The sequence below is a fragment of the Neolamprologus multifasciatus genome, chromosome 19 (assembly GCF_963576455.1).
Source record: "Neolamprologus multifasciatus chromosome 19, fNeoMul1.2, whole genome shotgun sequence".
Classification (NCBI taxonomy): domain Eukaryota; kingdom Metazoa; phylum Chordata; class Actinopteri; order Cichliformes; family Cichlidae; genus Neolamprologus; species Neolamprologus multifasciatus.
Window position 1 is genome coordinate 26,966,918 of NC_140457.1, and position 22,385 is coordinate 26,989,302.

The 22,385-nt window shown below is 38.9% G+C and overlaps 3 protein-coding genes across 8 annotated transcripts in view; 1 reads left to right on the forward strand and 2 right to left on the reverse strand.

Annotated features, from left to right (window-relative positions):
- strn3 (striatin, calmodulin binding protein 3) overlaps positions 1-8,277 on the reverse strand; it is a 31,484-nt gene extending 23,207 nt beyond the window's left edge. Inside the window, exon 1 of the mRNA XM_085144161.1 lies at positions 7,729-8,277. Coding sequence (XP_085000287.1) covers positions 7,729-7,995 — 267 coding nt within the window. The 5' untranslated portion in view covers positions 7,996-8,277. The remainder of the gene's footprint in view (positions 1-7,728) is intronic.
- A 347-nt stretch (positions 8,278-8,624) lies between these two features.
- Positions 8,625-22,231, forward strand: ap4s1 (adaptor related protein complex 4 subunit sigma 1). Of its 4 annotated transcripts, none has more exons than XM_085144168.1 (6): positions 8,625-8,992; positions 9,066-9,221; positions 9,306-9,392; positions 9,474-9,542; positions 20,424-20,435; positions 20,798-22,231. In XM_085144168.1, exons 2-6 carry the CDS (start codon positions 9,084-9,086, stop codon positions 20,924-20,926), a joined length of 435 nt encoding a protein of 144 aa, XP_085000294.1. In that variant the 5' UTR covers positions 8,625-8,992; positions 9,066-9,083; the 3' UTR covers positions 20,927-22,231. The 4 variants fall into 4 exon arrangements, with proteins under 4 accessions (XP_085000294.1, XP_085000293.1, XP_085000295.1 ...); XM_085144167.1 differs by having other exon boundaries at positions 8,639-8,971; XM_085144169.1 differs by lacking the exon at positions 20,424-20,435 and having other exon boundaries at positions 8,640-8,971.
- Positions 21,499-22,385, reverse strand: part of hectd1 (HECT domain containing 1) — a 41,312-nt gene continuing 40,425 nt past the window's right edge. For all 3 annotated transcript variants that reach the window (XM_085144158.1, XM_085144157.1, XM_085144159.1), the window contains one exon: positions 21,499-22,373. In XM_085144158.1, coding sequence (XP_085000284.1) covers positions 22,236-22,373 — 138 coding nt within the window. In that variant the 3' untranslated portion in view covers positions 21,499-22,235. The remainder of the gene's footprint in view (positions 22,374-22,385) is intronic.

Below are 22,385 nucleotides of genomic sequence, written 5' to 3' on the forward strand. Positions count from 1 at the left end.
AGCAGCATCTGCTCCTATATAACTATCATTAGCTTACAGCTTGAAGTGTTTAAGGTATGTGCTAACTAAAAATAAAGACAAGATGATAGTTTATTAAATTTTAATGACATTTGCAGATTGTTTCGGTGGAGTTTAATAAACTCAGCCGTCTGCTCCTTGCTATCTAAAATATAACAGGACACCGGAGTATATTCTCGCGCATCTCACACTTCTGATAATCAGTTGTCTGCTTGAAGTTTATTAGGCTATGTAAAAACTATAACTTTAATCTCAGCCAAACCTATTTACTCAGGAACAAATAAAATACTAAAAAAGCCAAACAATAACATTTTTAAGTTATCTAAGTGACTTATATTACACGTTTAACCTGAGTAGCGAAAGACAGCGGTGGGCTTGAAAACAATTTGCTGGGAGTCCGGTGTTCTCACGGCTCTAGTGAGCCTTGAACCCTGGCTACCTATCGAGCTGGTGAGACGTCTGTTACCCACGTAAAACATCAGAGCACTTTTAAAATATGTGGTGTCTTGATAAACTGAGCAGATGTTTGAAGTTTACACAGCTACATTCTCGCCTGAAAATATGTTAAACATTTATTTTGTGACCTAGAAAGAATAATATGAGTAATATTAAAACTAACTAGCGGCCGCCATTGTTAGAAACTGAGCTGGGCCGCGCTATGAATTCTGGGACAGTTTCTTCTTCTTCGGGGTTTAACGGCAGCTGGCATCCTTGTACATGCAGTGCTGCCATCTTCTGTTTCAGTCCGTTATTACACTCTTAAATCCTACTACTTATTCCTGCACCTTTTGGGATCTTACAAAGCTTCAAATGACGCGTCGACTATTAAATCAGTCGTCGACGATTTTAATAGTCGACGTAATCATGACTAGTTGACTAATCGTGGCAGCCCTATCACATATGTCAGTTTGTTTTACACAACAGCGTTCTTTGTAGGCTTATTTGAATTATTAGAAACAGGCTATCTATATAAAGACAAACTCCAAACTTGCTTTGCCACATATCTTCACATTTGGAGGTTCTGGTATGCAGATCCCTGTGGGGCTTGAGCAGAACAGAATGCTTAGTTAAACCAACTTATTTCAGAACACGGCTGAACCTAAGTCACCCCAGCAAACAGTGCTGAAAAGCAAAAGTGCAAAAGGGAAGCTGCGGAAGGACAAAATTATGCTGCATCTGCAGGAAGATTGCAATCTATCAATTCTGTCCAGTTTATGCAGGAAAACGGGACATAAATTGGACTATGTTTGGGTTGTCATGATACTAAAATTTCAAGCTCCATACTGACATCCAGGAAAAAATCTCATACTCAATACTACTTTTAAAAGTAAACAAACAAACAAAGACAATATTTTATGCTGTTGTTTCTGTCTAGACCCTAGATCACATCACTGAACCTGAGAAGACGTCAGAGACACACTTGCTGAATCCATGTCACCAAAACGCAAGTGATTACCACAAAGAAACAACACCAACAGGTTTTTGTTCTCACACTAACAATGTACACTATGAAGTACATTATGAATTTGAATACATAACACAGAGAAAACAGGAAGTCCTTCCATTTTAACAGTCACAGCCACTAAACTGAAACATTTCTGTTTGTTGCCAACAAATCTGAAGCAGAGTGAAGATTAGGCAAATTAGACCAATAATGGATTAAAAAGCCTGTGTGTGGATTGAGACAGGATTTTAGAACAACACAGTTAGACACTTATGTTACTGTATAGCTTGAATTGAGACTTGTCTAACATCAAACTGGATCAGAGTTCTGACATCCACAAGTGAAACTCTGTCTGCCAGGGAGCATTTTATCTTGATGCACTGATCCAGTATTTGGACCGCGAATGGCTCAAATCCTGACTTAAAAACCTGGATCACATATTGGTGACCTGGGCTGGCCCATTTAACTTAGTTGTCTATATGTAGGCATTTCACACCTGTGATGCTGACATTTACGGCTGCAACGATTCATCAAATAATTCAATTTAAAAGAAACTCTTGGCATAACTTCTTTGCTTTGATGTTTCGTTTTAATGCACAGCTCAGTAGCGCGCCGATGTGTTAAATGATGTAAATGCGAGGGTTTCATCCACATTTGCTGCTAAAACAGACCTGAAATACAAACGTATTCAGGAGCAGTGTGTGAGTAAGAAGTCTGACGTCATTAAGCCCACAGAGCCCTAGATTTAAACAAAACCACCGATAATAACAGCAGCAGGAGAGAGATGGTGAAATCAGGTAGCATGGAAGAAAATGTGTTTCTAACATCCAAAAACAGCAGCGCTGTTCCTGAAATCACCATTAAAAATTTTTACTGGGAAAAAGCTAGTGAGTCTTTTATCAAACCACCTGATAAGAAAACTCTGATGTGAAGAAAAACAAACTTTGTAGCTGCTCCATCGAAACTTTGTTGTTTCACACAGAGAAACATCTGCAATAAGCCCCCAGAAGTTGCATTAATATGCAGATGAACAGTTAACATACAATGTGCTCTGTGAGCTATGTAAACTAACTGGATATCTTGTTTTGACAATCACCAAGCTCAAATGAAAGGGCAGAAAACAAAGCACAGAAAAATGTCAAATAAACCAGGACCACAAATTTTAAATATTCTGTCTTTTTTACTTGTCTGTTCAAAAGGGTTGTGCATCCTGTAGTTCATCCCTACACTGGCTTGGATGAGAGAATAAGAAAATTAAAAAACAACAACAACAACAAAAAAATGTGGCTAAAATCTAATCTTCTTACAAGTAACTTCAAAACAACTACATCTAATCATACAAATTCATACGAACAGGGAGAAACTATGAATGAAATCTCAGCCATTTGGGCTGAGCTCTGATTTTGCTGTGGGAGGCATTCCGTTGGTATGTTTTGGGACCATGCAAGCCTCACTCCAAATCAAGACAAGACATCTTTGAGGATCAAAAATGTCTGAAGATGTTCTGGTGATGTTCACATGTGAGGCTAACACCTTACTGAGACACTTTGCCGCTTGTTCCTTTAAATTTGTCTCCTGTCTACACCATTTCATTCTTTTCACTGTGAGTTCATAGACTGTGGGTTATACTAACTCAAATTCATTCATTGACAGTTTGTATTAATAAACCAGTGTCCAATAATTCCCCACTGGCCCCTTCTTCTGCACACCAAGTTCACACCTCCACTTATTTGTTCCGCTCAAGCTTCATCAGCAGCTGGTATCCACTCTTATCAGGAGCTCTGACAGAGTCACGCTTAAGGCATCCAGCATCAGTGACGCTGCAATACAAGTTTGACTCTTTGCCAATGGGAAGAGGAGAGCGCTCGGGTACTGATAAACATACCAACTCAAAAAATAACAAGAACAGAACAAAGCCCAATTCCGAGCTTGCCTGCAAGAAACAATGACGGTCAGTGGTGATAAATTTGATTGATGGTGGCTTTTAATTAACTGGTCCCAAAGTACAAGGCAATCGGTCAAGCCCAGAGGTATTCACTAGGGGTGGGTTTTTATAATCGATTTATCGATTAAAATCGATTCTGGCTTGGATAACGTAAAATCGATTCATTAAAATCCTGAATCGATTTTTTAATATAAATTTATTTTGCCCGAAATGCCAGAATCTCTGGTGAAATCTCACAAAATTTCAACAACCACCAAACAGCTAAGACAGTAAATGAGAGCAGGAACACGGATTCTGCACAAAGACTTAAACACACAGCTCAACCCACGGATCAGAATCAGTGAGATGTCGCCTTTCTCACCTGACCGCACAGACACGGTAGGGGCTGAAAGCCGACAGCTCGCTGATTCTGATCTGTTGGCGGGTCGGCGCTTTGTGTTCATACCCTTTATGCGCTGATTCTATAGCTGTTAGTTTTATCTCCCTCCAAACAATATTGACCGAACCAGCAGCAAAAGAAGATCCAAACTACACTTCACATAAACATCGTCATGTATTCACTCTTACTTTTACTGTTTTGCTTCAACCACTATGCACAGCTCTCTCTCTCGCTGTCCCCCCCTCTCTCTCTGTACTGTTTTCTGCATTATTCGCTTGCTTGTTATGCACAAGTCTAGCGTTGTTTACAGCACTGTCTGCCGATGGGTTTTTTTTTTCGTTTTATATACTTCCGAAAAGAAAACCTAATTTCTGCCGTTCAATACTGAACAAATTTAAACTTTTTAGAATTATGCAAAATGCAAAACGCTTAGCCGTGTCTCTAATAAAACAGCTGTAACTTCAGAGGTAATGTTCATGTGTTGATTAATGGTTTTCTTTCGTTTTTGATGTACTGCAGAATATTTTTATAAAATCCCAGGCCAGGAAAATCGCCTTCATGTTTTTCTGTGCTTTATCCTCAGCTACTTTGACACAAAGGCATCTGCTGTGATGCTCACACCTTTGATAAAGTCTTGCGTGTGTCAGCTTCCTTTTTATAGATACAAAAATATGTAACTGTACTGATCTGAATTATAATATTTCTGACTGTCAAAATTTCCCAGATTCAAATCGAAGTGAATCGAATCGAATTAAATCGAATCGGTTCGGGACCTTGTGAATCGGAATTGAATCGATTCTAGAAATCAGTGACGATACCCAGCCCTAGTATTCACAGATATAGACACAAAAGCTTCCACCATTACATAAACTAAGGTAGCTTTTTTAAAATAACACAGGCTTGGTGACACAGCTGCAACTGGATGGGCGTGATTTGTAGCAGCCTGACTGTGAGATCTGCTTTCTGCTGTACTTAGTAATAACTATTTATAATTTTAAAACAAACAAAAAAAACCCCATCTATTCAATGAATGGTTTTTACTTTTAAGTATCACATATTATTTGAACTGTTCTACATTTTTAAGGTTAAACATTACTGGGGATGGGGAAAGAATTGATACAGGACAGTAATGTGATATTCTGCATTGCAACGTTATATTAATATAGGGACAAAATCAGTATTTTATTAAATAAAAGTAAAATATTTTGGGAATACTATGAACAAGAGGTCACAGTTTTACTTGGACTGACAGCAGTCACTCTCAGTAAGTTTGAAAATGGCTGCTGTTTAGTTTATAAATGTAGACAGATTGCCAACATGTTGCCATGAGTCTGAACGAGTCCTTGCCAGTGAACAAAATTCGACGAGACTCAACTCAACTGGCTGCCAGCTAGTTGTATTCTGGTTACATTCCAAAAGAACAGGAAGGTTATCGAGCGCAAATGTAATATTTAAATATGAATTTCTGTCTGTGTAGACAGCAACAGGTGTGATTTTCAATGATTTATCACAGTTTACTGCTGTATTATCAGAAACAGTAGATGTAATTGCCAACCTGACCCCATTCAATTCCAGACTGACAGCAGACTGAATCCATCTTATAGCAACAATTATACCAGGTGTTGCTATTGACGTTCTCATTTTGCAGCAAATAAATAAATAAGTGAAGTGAGACAACTTTATTTTACTGGATAAAACCAAATACTAACAAAGTTCAACTTTGAGGAAATTATTTGCAGTCAAAAAAGGTCACAAATCATAATATATGTTATGGCAATACTCAGTATATCCCAAACAAAATGTTCAAAATTGCAATATCATCATATCATCACTGAGGGATTGTGATAATATTGTATCGTGGGGTGTCTGGTGATTGCGACCTGTATTAGAGCTTTATATAGAACAATGTATGTAAAAAAATCTACTTTCGACTGCTTTCCTGTCACAAAGGCTTGATTGTCGGGGTGGCTGTAGCTCAGGTGGTAGAGCAGGTCATCTACTGATTGGAAGGTTGGTGGTTCGATTCCTGGCTTCCCCTAGTCTGCATGCCAAATATCCTTGGGCAAGATACTAACCCCAAAATTGCTCTCCGATGCATCCATCGGAGTATGAATGTGTGTGAATGTTAGCTATAAAAGCACTTAGAAAGATGTGCTTGTGCGAATGGGTGTGAATGGGTGAATGCACAAGTTGTGTAAAGCGCTTTGAGTGCTCAGATGAGTAGAAAAGCGCTATATAAGAACCAGTCCATTTACCATTTACCATACAAAGAGTTGCCACAGCGGGTAGCTCCACATGTTTGATTTGACAAAGTTTCTTTTTGACTCCAGATGTTCTTCCTGATCCAACCCAAAAGAGGATTTATGTTGCCGGCTAAAATTAAACCTGTGCCCTTTTTTCTCTTACCAAGCGAATGTGTTAACCCCTACACCATCGGAGACACACACAGAGCAGTATTAAATTACATACATTTTCTATGTATTTAATAATTGTGTGAATTAAAACATTTTCTTAAAGCAGGAACTATACAAGTAGCAGGAAACTTATAAAAGCAAATACTATTGTTCAAATAAATACATAGAATGGTTCTGCCATAACCCTATTTAATGGCCTCATGGTGAATACACTCTAAACAGTGGTCATAAATAGCTTCAAGAAACTATTAGTTAGTCCAAGTCTATGTAACACTAAACTGATCTTACATGGATACCTTTCAAAACAGATAAAATATTTGATAATTACTCATTTATATGTCAAAGAATTAGCCTTGTTTATTACAAAACAAAGACACGGTATTCTTTTTACAAGGAAACCAAAGGCACTCTACACTGGTCTGGATTTAAATAAATCTACATGGTTTAAAAATGTCTTGTCTTTGTTTGTTACTTAATGCCACTGATTATCATATTAGTACATGCCACATTCAATAGGTGATTACATTTGATCATCTTAAGTGCATGGGCAGCCCATTTACTGAGGTGAAAGTACTTCTACCACCTGAGACTGTGAAAAACTAGAAATACTCTCATTTTATCATGCCTGCTAAAAGCTTTTTAATGCTCTTTTTATCTGATTGTCTTACCCTCTTAACTTACAATTGTAATGCTGATAGTTAAGGCCTGCCTTTTATCTTATGATTTTAAAATGCCAGTGTTTTTATTCTTAAATTTAATTTTAATTTATAAATTTGATTTTTATCAAATATGACAGTAAGATACGACTAATATACGGGCTTGAACATTTTTTTTATTTTGTATCTCATGTTTATAATATTTTGATGTCACAAATTTTTTATCTTTCAATACTAACTTAGTAAGTTAACTACTGAGTTTATTTCATCATTCATACTTAAAGGAATAACTTTTAAATGGTTACGCAGTTTTCCTCCGATTTCATTTCTTTTCCTTATGTGCTGTGAATCACAGTCGCTCGGGCCCAGCTGTTGACTCAAAAGCAACATTAGCGACTAACACTGCTAACAGCTAGCGTGACAAACCAAAATGACTGAGATTAGATAGCTGACAGTCGGCTGGATTCACTTCTCTATTACCAGCTAGCGCCTGAACTCAGTAGCCACAGTGGGAACGTTTTAGCTTCATATGAACAAATCAGCTAACAGAGGAAAACGGCAACAACAGTTTCGGCTACCTGCTAAATTTGTCTGACACCGACTGAAGCTAAGCGCTACCACTAGTCGAGCTAACGGTAACCCAGAGCTGACCCTTTAGCTTAGCCACTTAGCCAGTCGGTTACAAATATCGAGTTTAGCTGCTTTTGCCTCCCGTTTAAATCAAGGCCATGCCTAACTAATCGATGAAATAATAAATTAAATATTGCAACACTGCAACTACCTCTCTAAAACCAATTGTCTACACACTGTCCATGTTGTTGTTGTTGGGGGTTAGCATGGTTGGAATTCAGTGCTAAGTTGGGAGGGCTAACCTGAAGCTCGGCCCTCTCCACTTCCCAGTGCGCCCTCTCCATCTCGAACCGGGCCCACTCATGCTGGATATAGTGCAGGATGCCGGGGATTGTGTACTGCTGCTGCGGCCGAGGTAGCTCATCGGGCTGGTGTGGTACCATGACTGCTCCGCCACCACCGCCTCCAATTGGCGGATTAGCACTACTGTTATTCCCCTGTTGCTGCGGTGGCGGAGGCTGTCGTGGGGCACTCGTTCCGACCCCTCCTCCGCCGGGGTGTTCGTCCATAATTTTTTTTTAAGTAGAAGGAAAGTCTCCACAGGCAGCAACGATCCGCGGAGGGATCCCCGCCCCCTAAAGCCCGTGTCTCAGCTCCGTCCCTGTCTCGCTGGCTCCGCTGTGTTGTGTAAAACTGGCTTTCCTCGGAGCGATGTGGTGCGCGCGGCTGATTGGGGACTTGGTGTTTGTGTATAGAGCTAACCGGCCGCCATTGCTGTTCTCTCCCCCGACCTCTCTCGGATCCGATGGTCAAGGTGGGAGAACCCAGCCGCAATGCCTGACGGGACACATCCATCCTCCTTTTCCCTTCCTGCTATCCAAATATATTATGGAACCTTCACTGCTCAAAGAAAGGGTAGTAAAATATAACTCTTTAACGGAGCATATATTAAGATGTATGGGGAAATACAGCAGTTTTACCTTTAGCTAGCAGATACATTGTGGTTATTGTCTATTGCTCCTTTTAAGTACCACAACCACAACTTCTAAACAGCTGAATCTAAAACCCCGTCCAGGATCGTACCGAGCATTTTTAAACCGTGAGTACAGTACAATAAATTATGTACAAAGTATGTATTATGCATCTTTCAAAGGAGAAAAATGCAAACATTAATGGGATTTTCTTTTGGATTGTTTGCGTGGAATAATTACTCCCTCAAATGTATTAAAGCTTATATTACGAGCATGTTTTGAAAGTATAAGTAGAAAGTACTTGCGTTCAGATGTAGGGAATAACTGTTACCCTGGAATGCACCTGTCTGCGCATGCGTACCAAATGCTATGGCTGTATATTGTTGAATGTCCTCTTTCGCTAGTATTTATTTACCTTTACAGTACTTTACAGTAATTTTACTTTAATCCTGTAAACCGACAGCATTGTGTTTAAAATAACATTAGATTGGGACGAAAACTCGTTAACAGAAGTTCCCGTTTTAGCCCGTTTGATGGAGTTAATGTAGCAACTGGCACAAGCTAACAGCTGGCGGTAAGTAAAACAAACGTTCAGGTATGGAGTGAGGTATTAGATTGCAATATCTCATACCATGGGGCAATGGTCTGACTTTACGATTCCTCTGCAGCCAGCAACCGATCGGATAATGATCAAGTTCGTGCTAATGGTGAACCGACAGGGTCAGACCAGGCTGTCCAGGTATTATCACTCTGTGGAGCTGAGCAGAAGAGCAGCTCTTGAGGCCGATGTAGTACGCTACTGCCTGAGCCGCAAGAAAGATCAGGTGTCTGTCTGCGAGTTCCCAGTCTTGTTTAGATCAAATAAATAACCTAACAATATCATGTTTATAACCCCTCTCTGTTTGCAGTGTTCCTTTGTGGAGTACAAAGACTTTAAATTGGTTTACCGCCAGTATGCTGCTCTGTATATCGTGGTGGGCATCACAGACAGTGAGGTGAGTGTGATCGGAGGTAATTACACCTCTTTCGTCCTTTCAATGGTCAACAGGACGTGTTTCTCCTCTTTACTCTCACAGAATGAGCTGTCCATCTACGAGCTGGTTCATAACTTTGTGGAGGTCTTGGATAAATACTTCAGCCGGGTGGTGAGTTCAGTTTGATAAAGGTTCTTACAGAGATAAATACTGGTAGCCGCCAGTGCTACCCCTCAGCCTCCTAGTAGATGCATCTGTGGTAGAAATGTGAAAATCCTAAAAAGCCTCAGAACTTCAAAGGTCAAAGTCACAGTGACTAGCTATTTTGTAGATGCACCTTTTGAATTGGTAAATTTTACCTCACTTCATTCTCGAGCTATACTGCTGAGGGGTGAAAACCATTGGATCCATTATCAGTGCAGGTCTAAGGCAGGTCTCAAAACTGGCGCCAAGCCAGCCTCCAGTTTGAGAATTGCAGTCAAGCTAGCCTCCAGTTTGTTTTCTGTTCCCTGTGTATTCAAAGTATTACAGGAAGAGATGTGGAAACCTGACTTCAAAATATAAGCCAACTTCGAGTGAATTAACAGATATGTTAAGAACATAATAACATATAATTTAGTCTTGTTTACACACTCTAATGTTAGATCCACATGACACAACCCTGTATCCTAGTAGCGCCCTGTCAATATCAAGGCCATCTTATTTTGGATTCCAAAGTAAAAGCCCTGTGAATTTTCATTTTTGAACTACTCTTTCAATACAGTAGACTAGAATAAAATAAAGCTTTGATGCGAAGATGGTTCTGTTCGCACCAGCTGACGAAGTCAGTGATCTGTTCAATTACTTCAGAATGCTCTTAAAATCAAAACTTATATTGCCAAAGACTAGTTGCACTTTATATCAACAGTATCCAACCCCACAGTGATACCATGTCAATTTCAAGTCAGTCTGATTTTGCCTTCCAAAATAAAAGCCATTTCAAACTGCCCATATATGACTTAACTTTCAATGATTTCAAAATGCTCTAAATAGGAAAATTCCTGTTTTCACAGGATAATTTTTCACCTTAAATCAACAATGTCCAACCCCACAGTAAAACCATGTCAATTTCAAGTTGCTCTGATTTTGCCTTTCAAATTAATGGCCCCTTTGAATTTCCCCATATATGATATACTCTTTCAATTTCTTCAGAATGCTCTCAAAATGAAAATTGCTGTTTCCACAGGATAATTTCATTCTAGATCAAGAGTGTACACTCTCACGGGGATACCAAATCAATTTCAAGTCACCTTGATTTTGCCTTTCAAAGTAATGGCCTGTTGAAATTGCCCATACATGACCCACTCTTTCACTGACTTCAGAACACTCTTAAAAGCAAAGTTGCTGTTTCCACAAGTTAATGTCACTCTATATTGACAGTTGTCATGTTCAGAATTTTTGGAAGGAATCTCAGGAGAAAGGTTTGTCTTTTAAAAAAGGATTTACTTTGCTTTTGGCAGTGGAAATTACAAGTTTACACAGCGCTGTGGACCTCTATGTGAACCAGCAGCATGTTTCACAAAAAGGATGACCCTCAAGTGTGCTGTACAACATTATATAGTAAGACAAAAACATAGATTAAAGGAGCTATCTTCCTCCTGCAAGGACGTGGTAGTCTTGGTGTCTGCGCCGAAGCATCCTCGTATTTCCGTGACCTCGTCTGGTATCTGCTCCCTCATCTGTAAGAGACAGAAAAGCAAAACACCTCTCTGCCTAGCCTTGATAATCTAATGTTATTATCCATTGTTCTTCTAGTGATTCAAAGTTGATTTAGAATATCATGTCCAGCACTCTCTGACCCAGAGACTTATTCTAATCATAATCTATGTATGTAAGCATGTTTGCAGTTATCCCTCTGCACCTCTAAGTCATTTTTTACAATATATCAGTCCGGACAGTCACGTCGAACGAAGCTTTTGAAATTCAAAAGACTTAGTACCAACTTATTAATGGGCACATTTGCAATGTGTGTATGAAAATGATTATAACCGATTATTTTAGTAATAAAAATCAAACATTTTCAATCCCAACATTCCCTCCTTTCACACGTTTTAATGTGTGAACAAAAAACATGTTTCGTTCAGCCTGCTCTCCCACAGGTTCCCTCCAGAGTGATACTCAGCCTTTCAGTTTTTCCCTCTTAACTGGGATGGTGTCCTGTGGTCGAGTCAGCGCTAAATCAGCTGTCGTCCCCATTCAGTCGGTCAGATACTGGGTCTTCCAGACCGTCAGCCGGCCTCCTCATGGGAACGCATTAAACGAACACAGGCATCTTATCTTCTAAACACGATTCAGTTTCTTTTGATCATTAAAGCTTAAACACAAAATTGCAATATACATTTTGGCTTTCCTACCTCTAAACACCTGGGGGCAATTTATGTCTTGGTTCAGCCATGAAGCCAGCTCACTATGGGCTCAAAATGTGGTCATAAATATTTTGTACTTGTAAATCAGGATTTGTATGTGTAAAAAAAATTTGTGTGTGCGTGAAAAAGATTTGTATGTGTAAAAAAGATTTGTATGTGTAAAAAAAAATTGTGTGTGCGTAAAAAAGATTTGTGCGTGTGTAAAAAAGATTTGTATGTGTAAAAAAGATTTGTGTGTGGACTTAGCCAAAAAAACGCTGCAAGTTACAAGTACGAATTTTGACCCTATTTTTCTTCCTTTCATCTGATTGGTCAATGTCATGTCAATCACAAATGTAACAATCCAATCAGAGAACAGATGGTTTTGGCTGTCGGAGGGGCGCTTTTTTTGAACTGCAGGTCTTTGAAGGGAATAAATGCCCTTTTACATGCCAACCCAGTGTTTTCCTTCATCACCAATGAAGGGAAGCCAAAACAGGAGAAATATGCTCTCTCTTTCTAGTCCCTGTCAGTACTCTTGCTGCAGCATTTTGGATTAGCTGAAGGCTTTTCAGTGAGTTTTTTGGACATCCTGATAATAATGAATTGCAGTAGTCCAGCCTGGAAGTAATAAATGCATGAACTAGTTTTTTCAGCGTCACTCTGAGACAGGATATTTCTAATTTTAGAGATGTTGCGCAAATGGAAGAACGCAGTCTTACATATTTGTTTAATATGTGCGTTGAAGGACATATCCTGGTCAAAAATGACTCCAAGGTTCCTCACAGCGTTACTGGAGGCCAAGGTAATGCCATCCAGAATAGGAATCTGGTTAGATACCATATTTCTAAGCTTTTCAGCGCCGAGTACAATGACCTCAGTTTTATCTGAATTAAGAAGCAGAAAGTTAGTGGCCATCCAAGTCTTTATGTCTTTAAGACATTCCTGCAGTTTAACTAATTGGTGTGTGTTATCTGGCTTCATGGACAGATAGAGCTGGGTGTCATCTGCATAGCAGTGAAAATGTATGCTATGTCTTCTAATGATGCTGCCTAGGGGAAGCATGTATAATGTAAACAGAATTGGTCCTAGCACTGAACCCTGTGGACCCCCATAATTAACCTCAGTGTGTGAAGAGGACTCTCCATTTACATGCACAAATTGGAGTCTATTAGATAGATATGATACAAACCACTGCAGTGCAGTACCTGTAATACCTACAGCATGTTCTAATCGCTCTAATAGGATATTATGGTCAACAGTATCGAATGCTGCACTAAGGTCTAGCAGGACAAGCAAAGAGATGAGTCCACTGTCAGAGGCCATAAGAAGATCATTTGTAACCTTCAATAAAGCTGTTTCTGTGCTGTGATGAACTCTGAAACCTGACTGAAACTCTTCAAATAAACCATTCCTCTGCAGATGATCTGTTAGCTGTTTGACAACTACTCTTTCAAGGATTTTTGATATGAAAGGAAGGTTGGAGATTGGCCTATAATTAGCTAAGACTGCTGAGTCTTGTTCGCGAGTGATGGGAGAAGGGAGCCGGAGATCGACAGACGGATTGGGGCTGCAGCTGCAGTAATCCAGACGCTGCACCGGTCCGTCGTGGTGAAGAGGGAGCTGAGTGTAAAAGCGAAGCTCTCAATTTACCGGTCGATCTACGTCCCTACCCTCACCTATGGCCACGAGCTGTGGGTAGTGACCGAAAGGACGAGATCGCGGATACAAGCGGCGGAAATGAGCTTCCTCCGAAGGGTGGCTGGCATCTCCCTTAGAGATAGGGTGAGAAGTTCGGCCATCCGGGAGGGGCTCAGAGTAGAGCCGCTGCTGCTCCACATCGAAAGGAGCCAGCTGAGGTGGTTTGGGCATCTGACAAGGATGCCCCCTGGGCGCCTCCTGGGTGAGGTGTTCCAGGCATGTCCCACCGGGAGGAGGCCCCGGGGCAGACCCAGGACACGCTGGAGAGATTATATCTCTCGGCTGGCCTGGGAACGGCTTGGTGTTCCCCCGGATGAGCTGGAGGAGGTGGCTGGGGAGAGGGAGGTCTGGGCCTCTTTGCTTAGGCTGCTGCCCCCGCGACTCGGCTCCGGATAAAGCGGATGAAGATGGATGGATGGATGCTTGCTGGGTCTAGAGATGGCTTTTTGAGTAAAGGTTTAACTGCAGCCAGCTTGAAGGCCTGTGGTACATAGCCGATTATTAGAGATAGGTTGATCATATTTAAGATCGAAGAATTAATTAATGGCAGGACTTCTTTGAGCAGTTTTGTAGGAATGGGGTCTAAAAGACACGTTGATGGTTTGGAGGAAGTAATTATTGAAGTTAACTCAGAAAGATCGATTGGAGAAAAAGAGTCTAACTTAACATCAATGGTACTAAGAGTAGCTGTAGATAATATTACATCTGTGGGATGATTATTGGTAATTTTTTCTCTAATGATAAAAATTTTATTTGTGAAGAAGTTCATGAAGTCATTACTAGTTAACGTTAAAGGGATGGTTGGCTCAAAAGAGCTCTGACTTTTTGTCAGCCTGGCTACAGTGCTGAAGAGAAACCTGGGGTTGTTCTTATTTTCTTCAATCAGTGACGAATAGTAAGATGTTCTGGCTTTGCGGAGGGCTTTCTTATAAAGCAACAAACTATTTCTCCAGGCTAAATGATGATCCTCTAAATTTGTGACATGCCATTTCCTCTCCAGATTACGAGTCATCTGCTTTAGGGTACGTGTTTGAGAATTATACCACGGAGTCAGGTACTTCTGATTAGAGACCTTAGTTTTCACTGGAGCTACAGTATCCAGAGTTGTACGTAGTGAGGAGGTGAAATTATTAACAAGATAATCAACCTCTGTTGGGGTAGCGTTCAGATAGCTGCTCTGCTCTGTGTTGGTACAGGGCATGAAATCATTTAAAATAATTTTAAATTAAAACAAAGTCTAATTTAATTTAGAACTTCAAGAACATTTAATCATTAAAATTAAAACCTAATTTTATAAAGTAACTTGAACCGTGATCATTGAAAACAAAACAAAGTCTAACTCAGAAAATAACTTTTTAGAAAATATGATTATTGAAAAATAAAACAAAGTCTAATTTAGATAATAATTTCAATACCAATGTGTTCATTTATTACTTTGAAATAGTGTACTCAAAAGATTGTTGTCCACTTATTCTGAAACTCACTCAGGCACTGTCACACTTCCTGTGTTAGCTATGGCTGTTTTCACTACCATTGACTGTATAAAAGGTGATAGGACATATAAATAACTGCAACTTGAATCTTTACTGAAGCTCAGTATTTGACACAGAGTGCAAGTTCACTGCTGTAATAACTAATAATGATTAATATAATAGATATAATATTGACCATATCATAGTTACATTACCAAAGTGAGATGACTTTAGTCTCATGAACAACATTAGCTAGTAAATAACAATTAGCTAATCTTAAAATGACTCTTTAGTACAGAAATGAAGCCCAACAATCATGTTTTACAGTCCTGTGGTCTCAGCCTCAGATAGTTATTAAATCACACAGAGCTCATGTAAAAACAAATGAACAAAATATGTACTCCTTCATTTCTGTCAAACAAAGCTGTATGAAACGTTTCCAGCTGTTAGTATCATGGTTGCTAGGCAACCTGGGCAGCGCGACGAAGGCTAGACCGTCCCATTTCACAAGCCTCGCATTTCACGCCTTAGCGGTCTTTGAGTACGCGGCCTGTCACTGGCTGTATCCCAATTTAGGGTCTGCATCCTTAAAGGCCGCATTTTAAGGCCGATTACGTCACAGCAACGCGACGAAGGCTGTCCCAATTCTTTTTTTTTCTTCTTTTTTTTAACCTTTATTTAAACATCATTACAATACAAAATGGAATTAAACAGTACCACAATAATGGTGTTGTACTTACAAAAGAATTGTATGCATAGATAAACAAATACAAGAACAGTATTCAGAAACAACAATATAAATATGCTAGGGGGAAAGTAACTGATCAAGCCAAAGAATAAAGTGATTGAAAGATTTGGATTTTTTCACAAACACCAATAGTTTTTATAGCTTTTGGGTTAGTGGAGTTCTTAATTGAGTTAAGATACTGTACAAGTTCAAAGGAGAATACATAAAAAGAGGGATGTCATCCTAAACATTTGGACTTATGAATATGAAATTTAGCCATTAAAATTAACAAGTTAATCATATATCTGTTAAAACACAATAAAAACACAAAAACTTTGCCAAAAATCTTGTACAAGGTTACAAAACCAAAAAAGATGTATAGTAGATTCCTTGGAAGTTTTACAAAAGCTACAGCTTGTATCAATGTCTAATTTGAATTTGCTTTGAAGATAATCTTTAGAAGGATAAATTCTGTGTATTAATTTATAAGAAATATCTTTTTTTTTTAAATTAAAAACTGATTAGGGAGTCTCCAAACTTCGTTCCACATAATACCATCTGACAGCCGGTTCCAGAAAAAAATGACATATGGTAGCGTGGTTATGGTACTCTGAAATAAAGCTCTGATTGATTTATTGTTGTTTTTAGATTGCTTAGAAAAGCAAATCTTGCCAACAAAAGTTTGTATGGGAGATGCCAACGGCCTGTGGAATGAAGTGATATTAGGTTGATTCTTAAACAACATACAAACCCCTGATGGTATTGATCCAAATACTTTTGTATAATCATCACGATTTATAGCTAAATTGAAATGTAAACAAAATTCTTCATAGGAGAAAAGCGTACCATTTGAATCAAATAATTGGTTGACTAAAACAATGTTATTCCTAAACCAACTATCTAAGAAGAGAGATTTTCTTTTAAATAAAACATCCTTGTTATTCCAGATATAATAACTGTGTGGACTAAAGTTATGCTTGTAAATAAGAGTCCATGCTAAAAAAGCTTGACGATGAAAAGCAGAGATTTTTAAAGGGATTTTATCAATATCAAAATTACAAGTAAGGAAAAATTCCGTGCCACCTAACTTAGAAAACATGAACACAGGTATAGTATTCCAAATGGAAGTAGGATTAGTAATTAGATTCTTTAACCAATTTATTTTGAATGTGTTATTTAAAGTGTTAAAATCTAACACATTAAGTCCTCCATTGACATAGGAGTTCATAAGAACTGTTTTTTTAATGTAGTGTGTCCTATTTTTCCAGATAAAGTTGAAAAGTAACTTATCAACCTCTTTTATGAGTTTTTTTATCAAGGTGCAATGCCAATGCAGCGTATGTAAGATGAGAGATGCCTTCTGCTTTCGTTATTAATACTTTGCCTTTTAACGACAAATCTCTTAAGAGCCACTGATTAAATCTGTTTTTGAGTTTCTCTAGAATAGGATAGAAATTTTGAGTGATTCTACTTTCCTGATTTTTGGTTATTATAATACCTAAATAACGAATTTCTTGTTTTATTGGAATGTTACACAAAGCTGTTTTCGAACATTCTTTTATCGCCATAAGTTCACATTTAGGAATATTCAAGTACAATCCAGAAGCTTTGGAAAATATGGAGATTGTTTCAATAGCAATAGAGATTTGATCTTCATCTTTTAGGAATAATGTAGTGTCATCCGCTAACTGTGTTATGAGTAAATCTTTGCCAATTAACGATATACCTTTTACATTGCTTGATTTCATATGGTTAGACAATAGTTGGGCAATTAACAAAAACAGTTATGGAGAAATGGGACAGCCTTGTCTTATCCCTCTTTGTATGTTAAATCTGGGTGAAGTACCGTTTGTTAATTTAATACTGCTGTTACTGTTATGGTATAATGTTTTAATCGCTGTAGAGAAGAGCCAAAACCATACTTATCCAGAGCTTGAAATATAAATTCATGCTCCACCGTATCGAAGGCCTTGTAGAAGTCTAAAAATAAAATGAAACCATTGCAATTTATGAGGTCAGAATAATCCAGAATATCTAAAACCAATCTGATATTGTTAGTTATGTGTCTTTTGGGCATAAAGCCAGATTGTGTTTCATCAATAACAGAGTCAAGAACCATCTTAAGTCTGTTAGCTATAATTAGAGCAAATACTTTATAATCATTATTTAGCAAGCTAATTGGTCTCCAATTATCAATCATTAATAGGTCCTTATTAGGCTTCGGAATCAACGTGGTCAAACCTTGATTCATCGTAGTGGGAAGCTGTTGGTTTCTTATGCTTTCTGCAAATACCTCAAGAAGAAAGGGAGACAACTCTTCAGAAAAAGTTTTATATAATTCAGCAGTAAGACCATCCGTACCTGGAGATTTATTATTTTTTAATAGCCCAATTGCATCTTTGACTTCTTCTAATGAGATGGGTTGATCACATAATATAGAATCTTCTTGGCTGATAGATTTAACATTCAGCGATTCTAAGAGGTGATCTGTAGCTTCCTGAGAAAATTTAGAGCTATAAAGTTGGCTGTCCCAATTCGAAGGCTGCTCGAAATGCGGCCCTCAAATGCGTCCTTCATTTCCCTGAATTTTAAGGACGTGGCAGTGTAGACTTTGTGGCCCAACATATCCCAGAATGCATAGCGCGGTGGTGGGTGTGGATAATTTATAATAAAAAAAACGGCGGATGAGGGGCGCCCGAAGAGTAACTTAGTAAACTAAGTACTGAATATTATGTCACTTATTTATGTGCAAATCTTTAATAACGAAGACCATTAAAACATTACTGTTGGCCACATGTCGGCAAAGTTATGTGACATAAGTGACGTTTGTACTAACTTGGTTTTAAAGCCTTTACTTTGAAATATACGCTGTTCAATAGCTGACCTTAATCAGAGAATGATCAAAGCTCATGTAGAAACAAACAAACAAATGAACAAACGATTTTCTCCTTCATTTCTGTCAAACAAAGCTGTATGAAACGTTTCCAGCTGTTAGTATCATGGTTGCTAGGCAACCTGGGCAGCCCAACGGAGGCTAGACCGTCCCATTTCACAACCCTCGCACTTCCGGCCTTAGCGGTCTTTAAGTACGGGGCCCTTGAGGATCGTTGAGGCTGCGTACTTTAAGGCTGCAGACCCTGAATTGGGATACAGCCTCTGTCACTACCCGATCCGTACCGGAAGCCCGATCGGTACCCCGCATGCGCGAAAGGTGTCTACTTCCGGTCGTAGCGTTTTACGATAGTTTGCAATAATAAAGCATTTCAGTACAATGTAGACAAAAACAAAAAAATAAAAAGATAGTGACAGATCGGGACTCCCGATCCTTACTGCGCATGTTCAAAGTCAGACCGTACAAATCGGGTCTACCCGATCCGTACCGCGCATGTGCAGGGGTTTTCTTCTTCTTCTGTTCGTTTAATGGCAGTTTACTCCCCAATGTCCGAGGATACCGCCACCTGCTCACCGAGCGAATGAACCCTATTGTAAACTGAATTAGCGTTGTTACAAACGTGTGTTAAATTTGATTTAGTGATAGTCGAGTGTGTTTATGCTTGTCTGTGTGGAGAGGATTGTTGGAATAGTGATGATGATGTCCGCTATCACTGTCAATTGCAGGTAAACACTTCATCTGGCTGCTGAATCTTCACGTGACAAATTACAAAGTCTGTATTATTAACTCTGTCATTAGGCACCATTCTTCTTATTTTACGGCGCTGTTGTTCAATCGGGGGACGCTCTCTGTTGAGGAGAAAATAATGAATTTGTTTGTATACGGATTATCCATTGTTTAAATGTCATGGTAGTCGAAAAGGAGGCAGAGCTGTTGAGAAATGCTAGGAGCTAACTGGGCGCTAACCCTATCATTCAAATATATTGAATGTCGCAATTTTGGCAAAGAGAGGAAGTGACGTAAGATTTGCGCATGCGGGGTACCGATCGGGTTTCCGGTACGGATCGGGTAGCGACAGTCACTACCCGATCCGGATACAGATTTGTATGTATAAAAATAATTTTTGTGTGCGTAAAAAAGATTTGTACGTGTAAAAAGAATTTGTGTGCGTAAAAAAGATTTGTGTGTGGACTTAGCCAAAAAATAGGTGTGAAACTCGGCGCTCAAGTTTCAAGTTACAAGTACGAATTTTGACCCGGTTTTTCTTCCTTTCATCTGATTGGCCAATGTCATGTCAATCACAAATTTAACTATCCAATCAGAGAACAGGTGGGTTTGGCTATTGGAGGGGTGTTTTATGGAGCATCCCTGGGATAATAAAGCTTTATTCTATTCTATTCTACTCTATTTGAAAGAGTAGTTCAAAAATGAAAATTCACAGGGCTTTTACTTTGAAATCCAAAATAAGATGGCCTTGATATTGACAGGGCACTACTAGGGTACAAGGTTGTGTCATGTGGATCTAACATTAGAGTGTGTAAACAAGACTAAATTATATGTTATTATGTTCTTAACATATCTGTTAATTCACTCGAAGTTAGCTTTTATTTTGAAGTCAGGTTTCCACATCTCTTCCCGTAATACTTTGAATACACAGGGAACAGAAAACAAACTGGAGGCTAGCTTGACTGCAAGTCTCGAATTGGAGGCTGGCTTGACACAAGAGTCTTACAAGCATTAAAAGTAATGATTACAGTTTCAAACATATATTGTATACTTTTTGAGATGTCTGTAGCAACAAATGAAGACACTGTTGAAATGCATGAAGCTGCTGCTGTTTGAATGTTTCAGTCTAATGTGTATTTCTCCCTACAGAGTGAACTGGATGTATCCTGTAACACAACCACAGCTGCACACACTGCATGTATAAGAGTCATGCTAAAAGCACAGTGTATATTTTACCAAAGCACAGTAATTTTTAATTGCTTATTAACTAATTTCAAATAATAATAATAATGATATTATTAATTAAAAGCTACTTCATATACATTTTATAGTCAGCTGAAGGACAGTGACCATTGACAAGGACAGAGAATGGTAAAAAAAAATAAAATAAAATAACCTGGAGACACACAATAGATTTAGAGCTGAGGTCAAATATTCATGTAAAAATTACCCATCACTAGTTGTTCAGTAGGAGTCTTTGTCTTTTTTATTTCCTTGTTTCCTTGACCCTTCACCTTTATCAGATAATGTTCAATCTGGATCGAGTTCATATCATCCTGGATGAGATGATCCAAAACGGACACATTGTGGAAACAAACAAGAGCCGCATCCTCGCACCCCTCACCACTATTGACAAGATGGTGGACAGCTAACAAAAAGAAGAAAGGAAGTCACGGACTGTTCTTCAGGCTGAGGACTGGCCTGCAGCTTACAGTCTGAATTTAGAATTTTTTTTTTTTTTTTTTTAAATTTGCCTTTTGGGGTATTGGCAGACCACAGGAATTGTTTTGACTGAGCTGGCCACACATGTAAAATATCTGTAACAAAATGTAAAGACATTTGGTGGTATTTTTTGTATATTTATAAACCTAAAACATTAATAAAAAGTTTTTTTAAAAAGCTGTCTAATATGTAATAAAACAATAAAAAAACAAAATAAAAATTCTATAACTCTAGTTCATTTTTTTTAAACATAATATCCTTAATACTGAAACAACATCTGTATGATAAGTTTTCAAAAAGAATTTAGAAAAAGGCTACAAGATAAATATCTAAATCAATAACATCTCTACGCGGTGATTCTCAGCAACTGGACTGCTGTAGATGATGAATCTGCTTCAGCCTCATGTTGGTTGAAGTGCGGTTGTAATACTGAAACACTTAAACGTGCAAACGAAATGAAAAAAATCAAAGATTCATATTCTTCCACAGACCACAAGACTCATTCTTTACTTCATACTTTGCAAACATTTTAATGATTATTTTTTTGGAGCATACACATTTGAAAATATCTGTTTACCTCAAACTGCAACTTGAGTTAAATAAATGTTTATAATATACAAAGAAAATACAGGGATAGCAGAGCTTTCTTTTTTTTTTAATCTTTCTCTTTAGATGTGCCTTGCACACAGCCAGTGTTTTTGTCTCTATAGCTTCATTGTAAAACAAACACCAAAGGCTCTCTGACCTTTGACCTTTACAACTGGTCAGTAACAACCAGAGAACTGTCGCACACACACAAAAACAAAAAGCAATAAATGGGGGGAGGCGGGGATCCATGAACATTTCAGGGAGTAGGAAGTGAAAACAGAAGCTACGAGTCAAACCAGGCACCAAACTGAGAGCAGACAGGAGGAGGAGATCAGCACACACACGCGCGCGCACACACACACACACACGCAAGCCTGCAGCATCAAAGCTGGGAACAGACCAGCAGCAGCAGCTCAGGATGGTGAGGAAGAGGATGCTGCTGCTGATGATGATGAAGGAGGCGGTCAGAGAGGTGTGAAAGATGTGACAGCGTTTCTTTCATTTTGTTTCTGCAACATAAATCCTCCTCCTCCTGTAGCAGGAGGTCCGGCCGTCAGTCAGTCAGCTGGTTTGGATTGGCTGGCTGATCCGTCAGTCACAAGGCGAGACGGACAGATGACTTGAGAAGCATGCTCAGTGTGGCAGCGGTGGTCAGTTGAGGTGGAAGCCTTTCTCCATGGTAGCGGCTAACAGGCGCTCCCTCATGATGTCCTCAGATGAGTACTCGGGCAGCTTCAGGTAGTGAACACAAGTGTTGACAGATGGGTAGCTGGAGTCTGTGGCATCCACCTACGGAGGCAA

Bases quoted from the DNA above. Each gene is read 5' to 3' on its own strand.
- ap4s1 (XM_085144168.1), top strand. From the start codon at position 9,084: ATGATCAAGTTCGTGCTAATGGTGAACCGACAGGGTCAGACCAGGCTG. The intron at 9,222-9,305 runs GTGTCTGTCTGC...CTCTGTTTGCAG, and splicing joins TGAGCCGCAAGAAAGATCAG to TGTTCCTTTGTGGAGTACAA. The intron at 9,393-9,473 runs GTGAGTGTGATC...TTACTCTCACAG, and splicing joins TGGGCATCACAGACAGTGAG to AATGAGCTGTCCATCTACGA.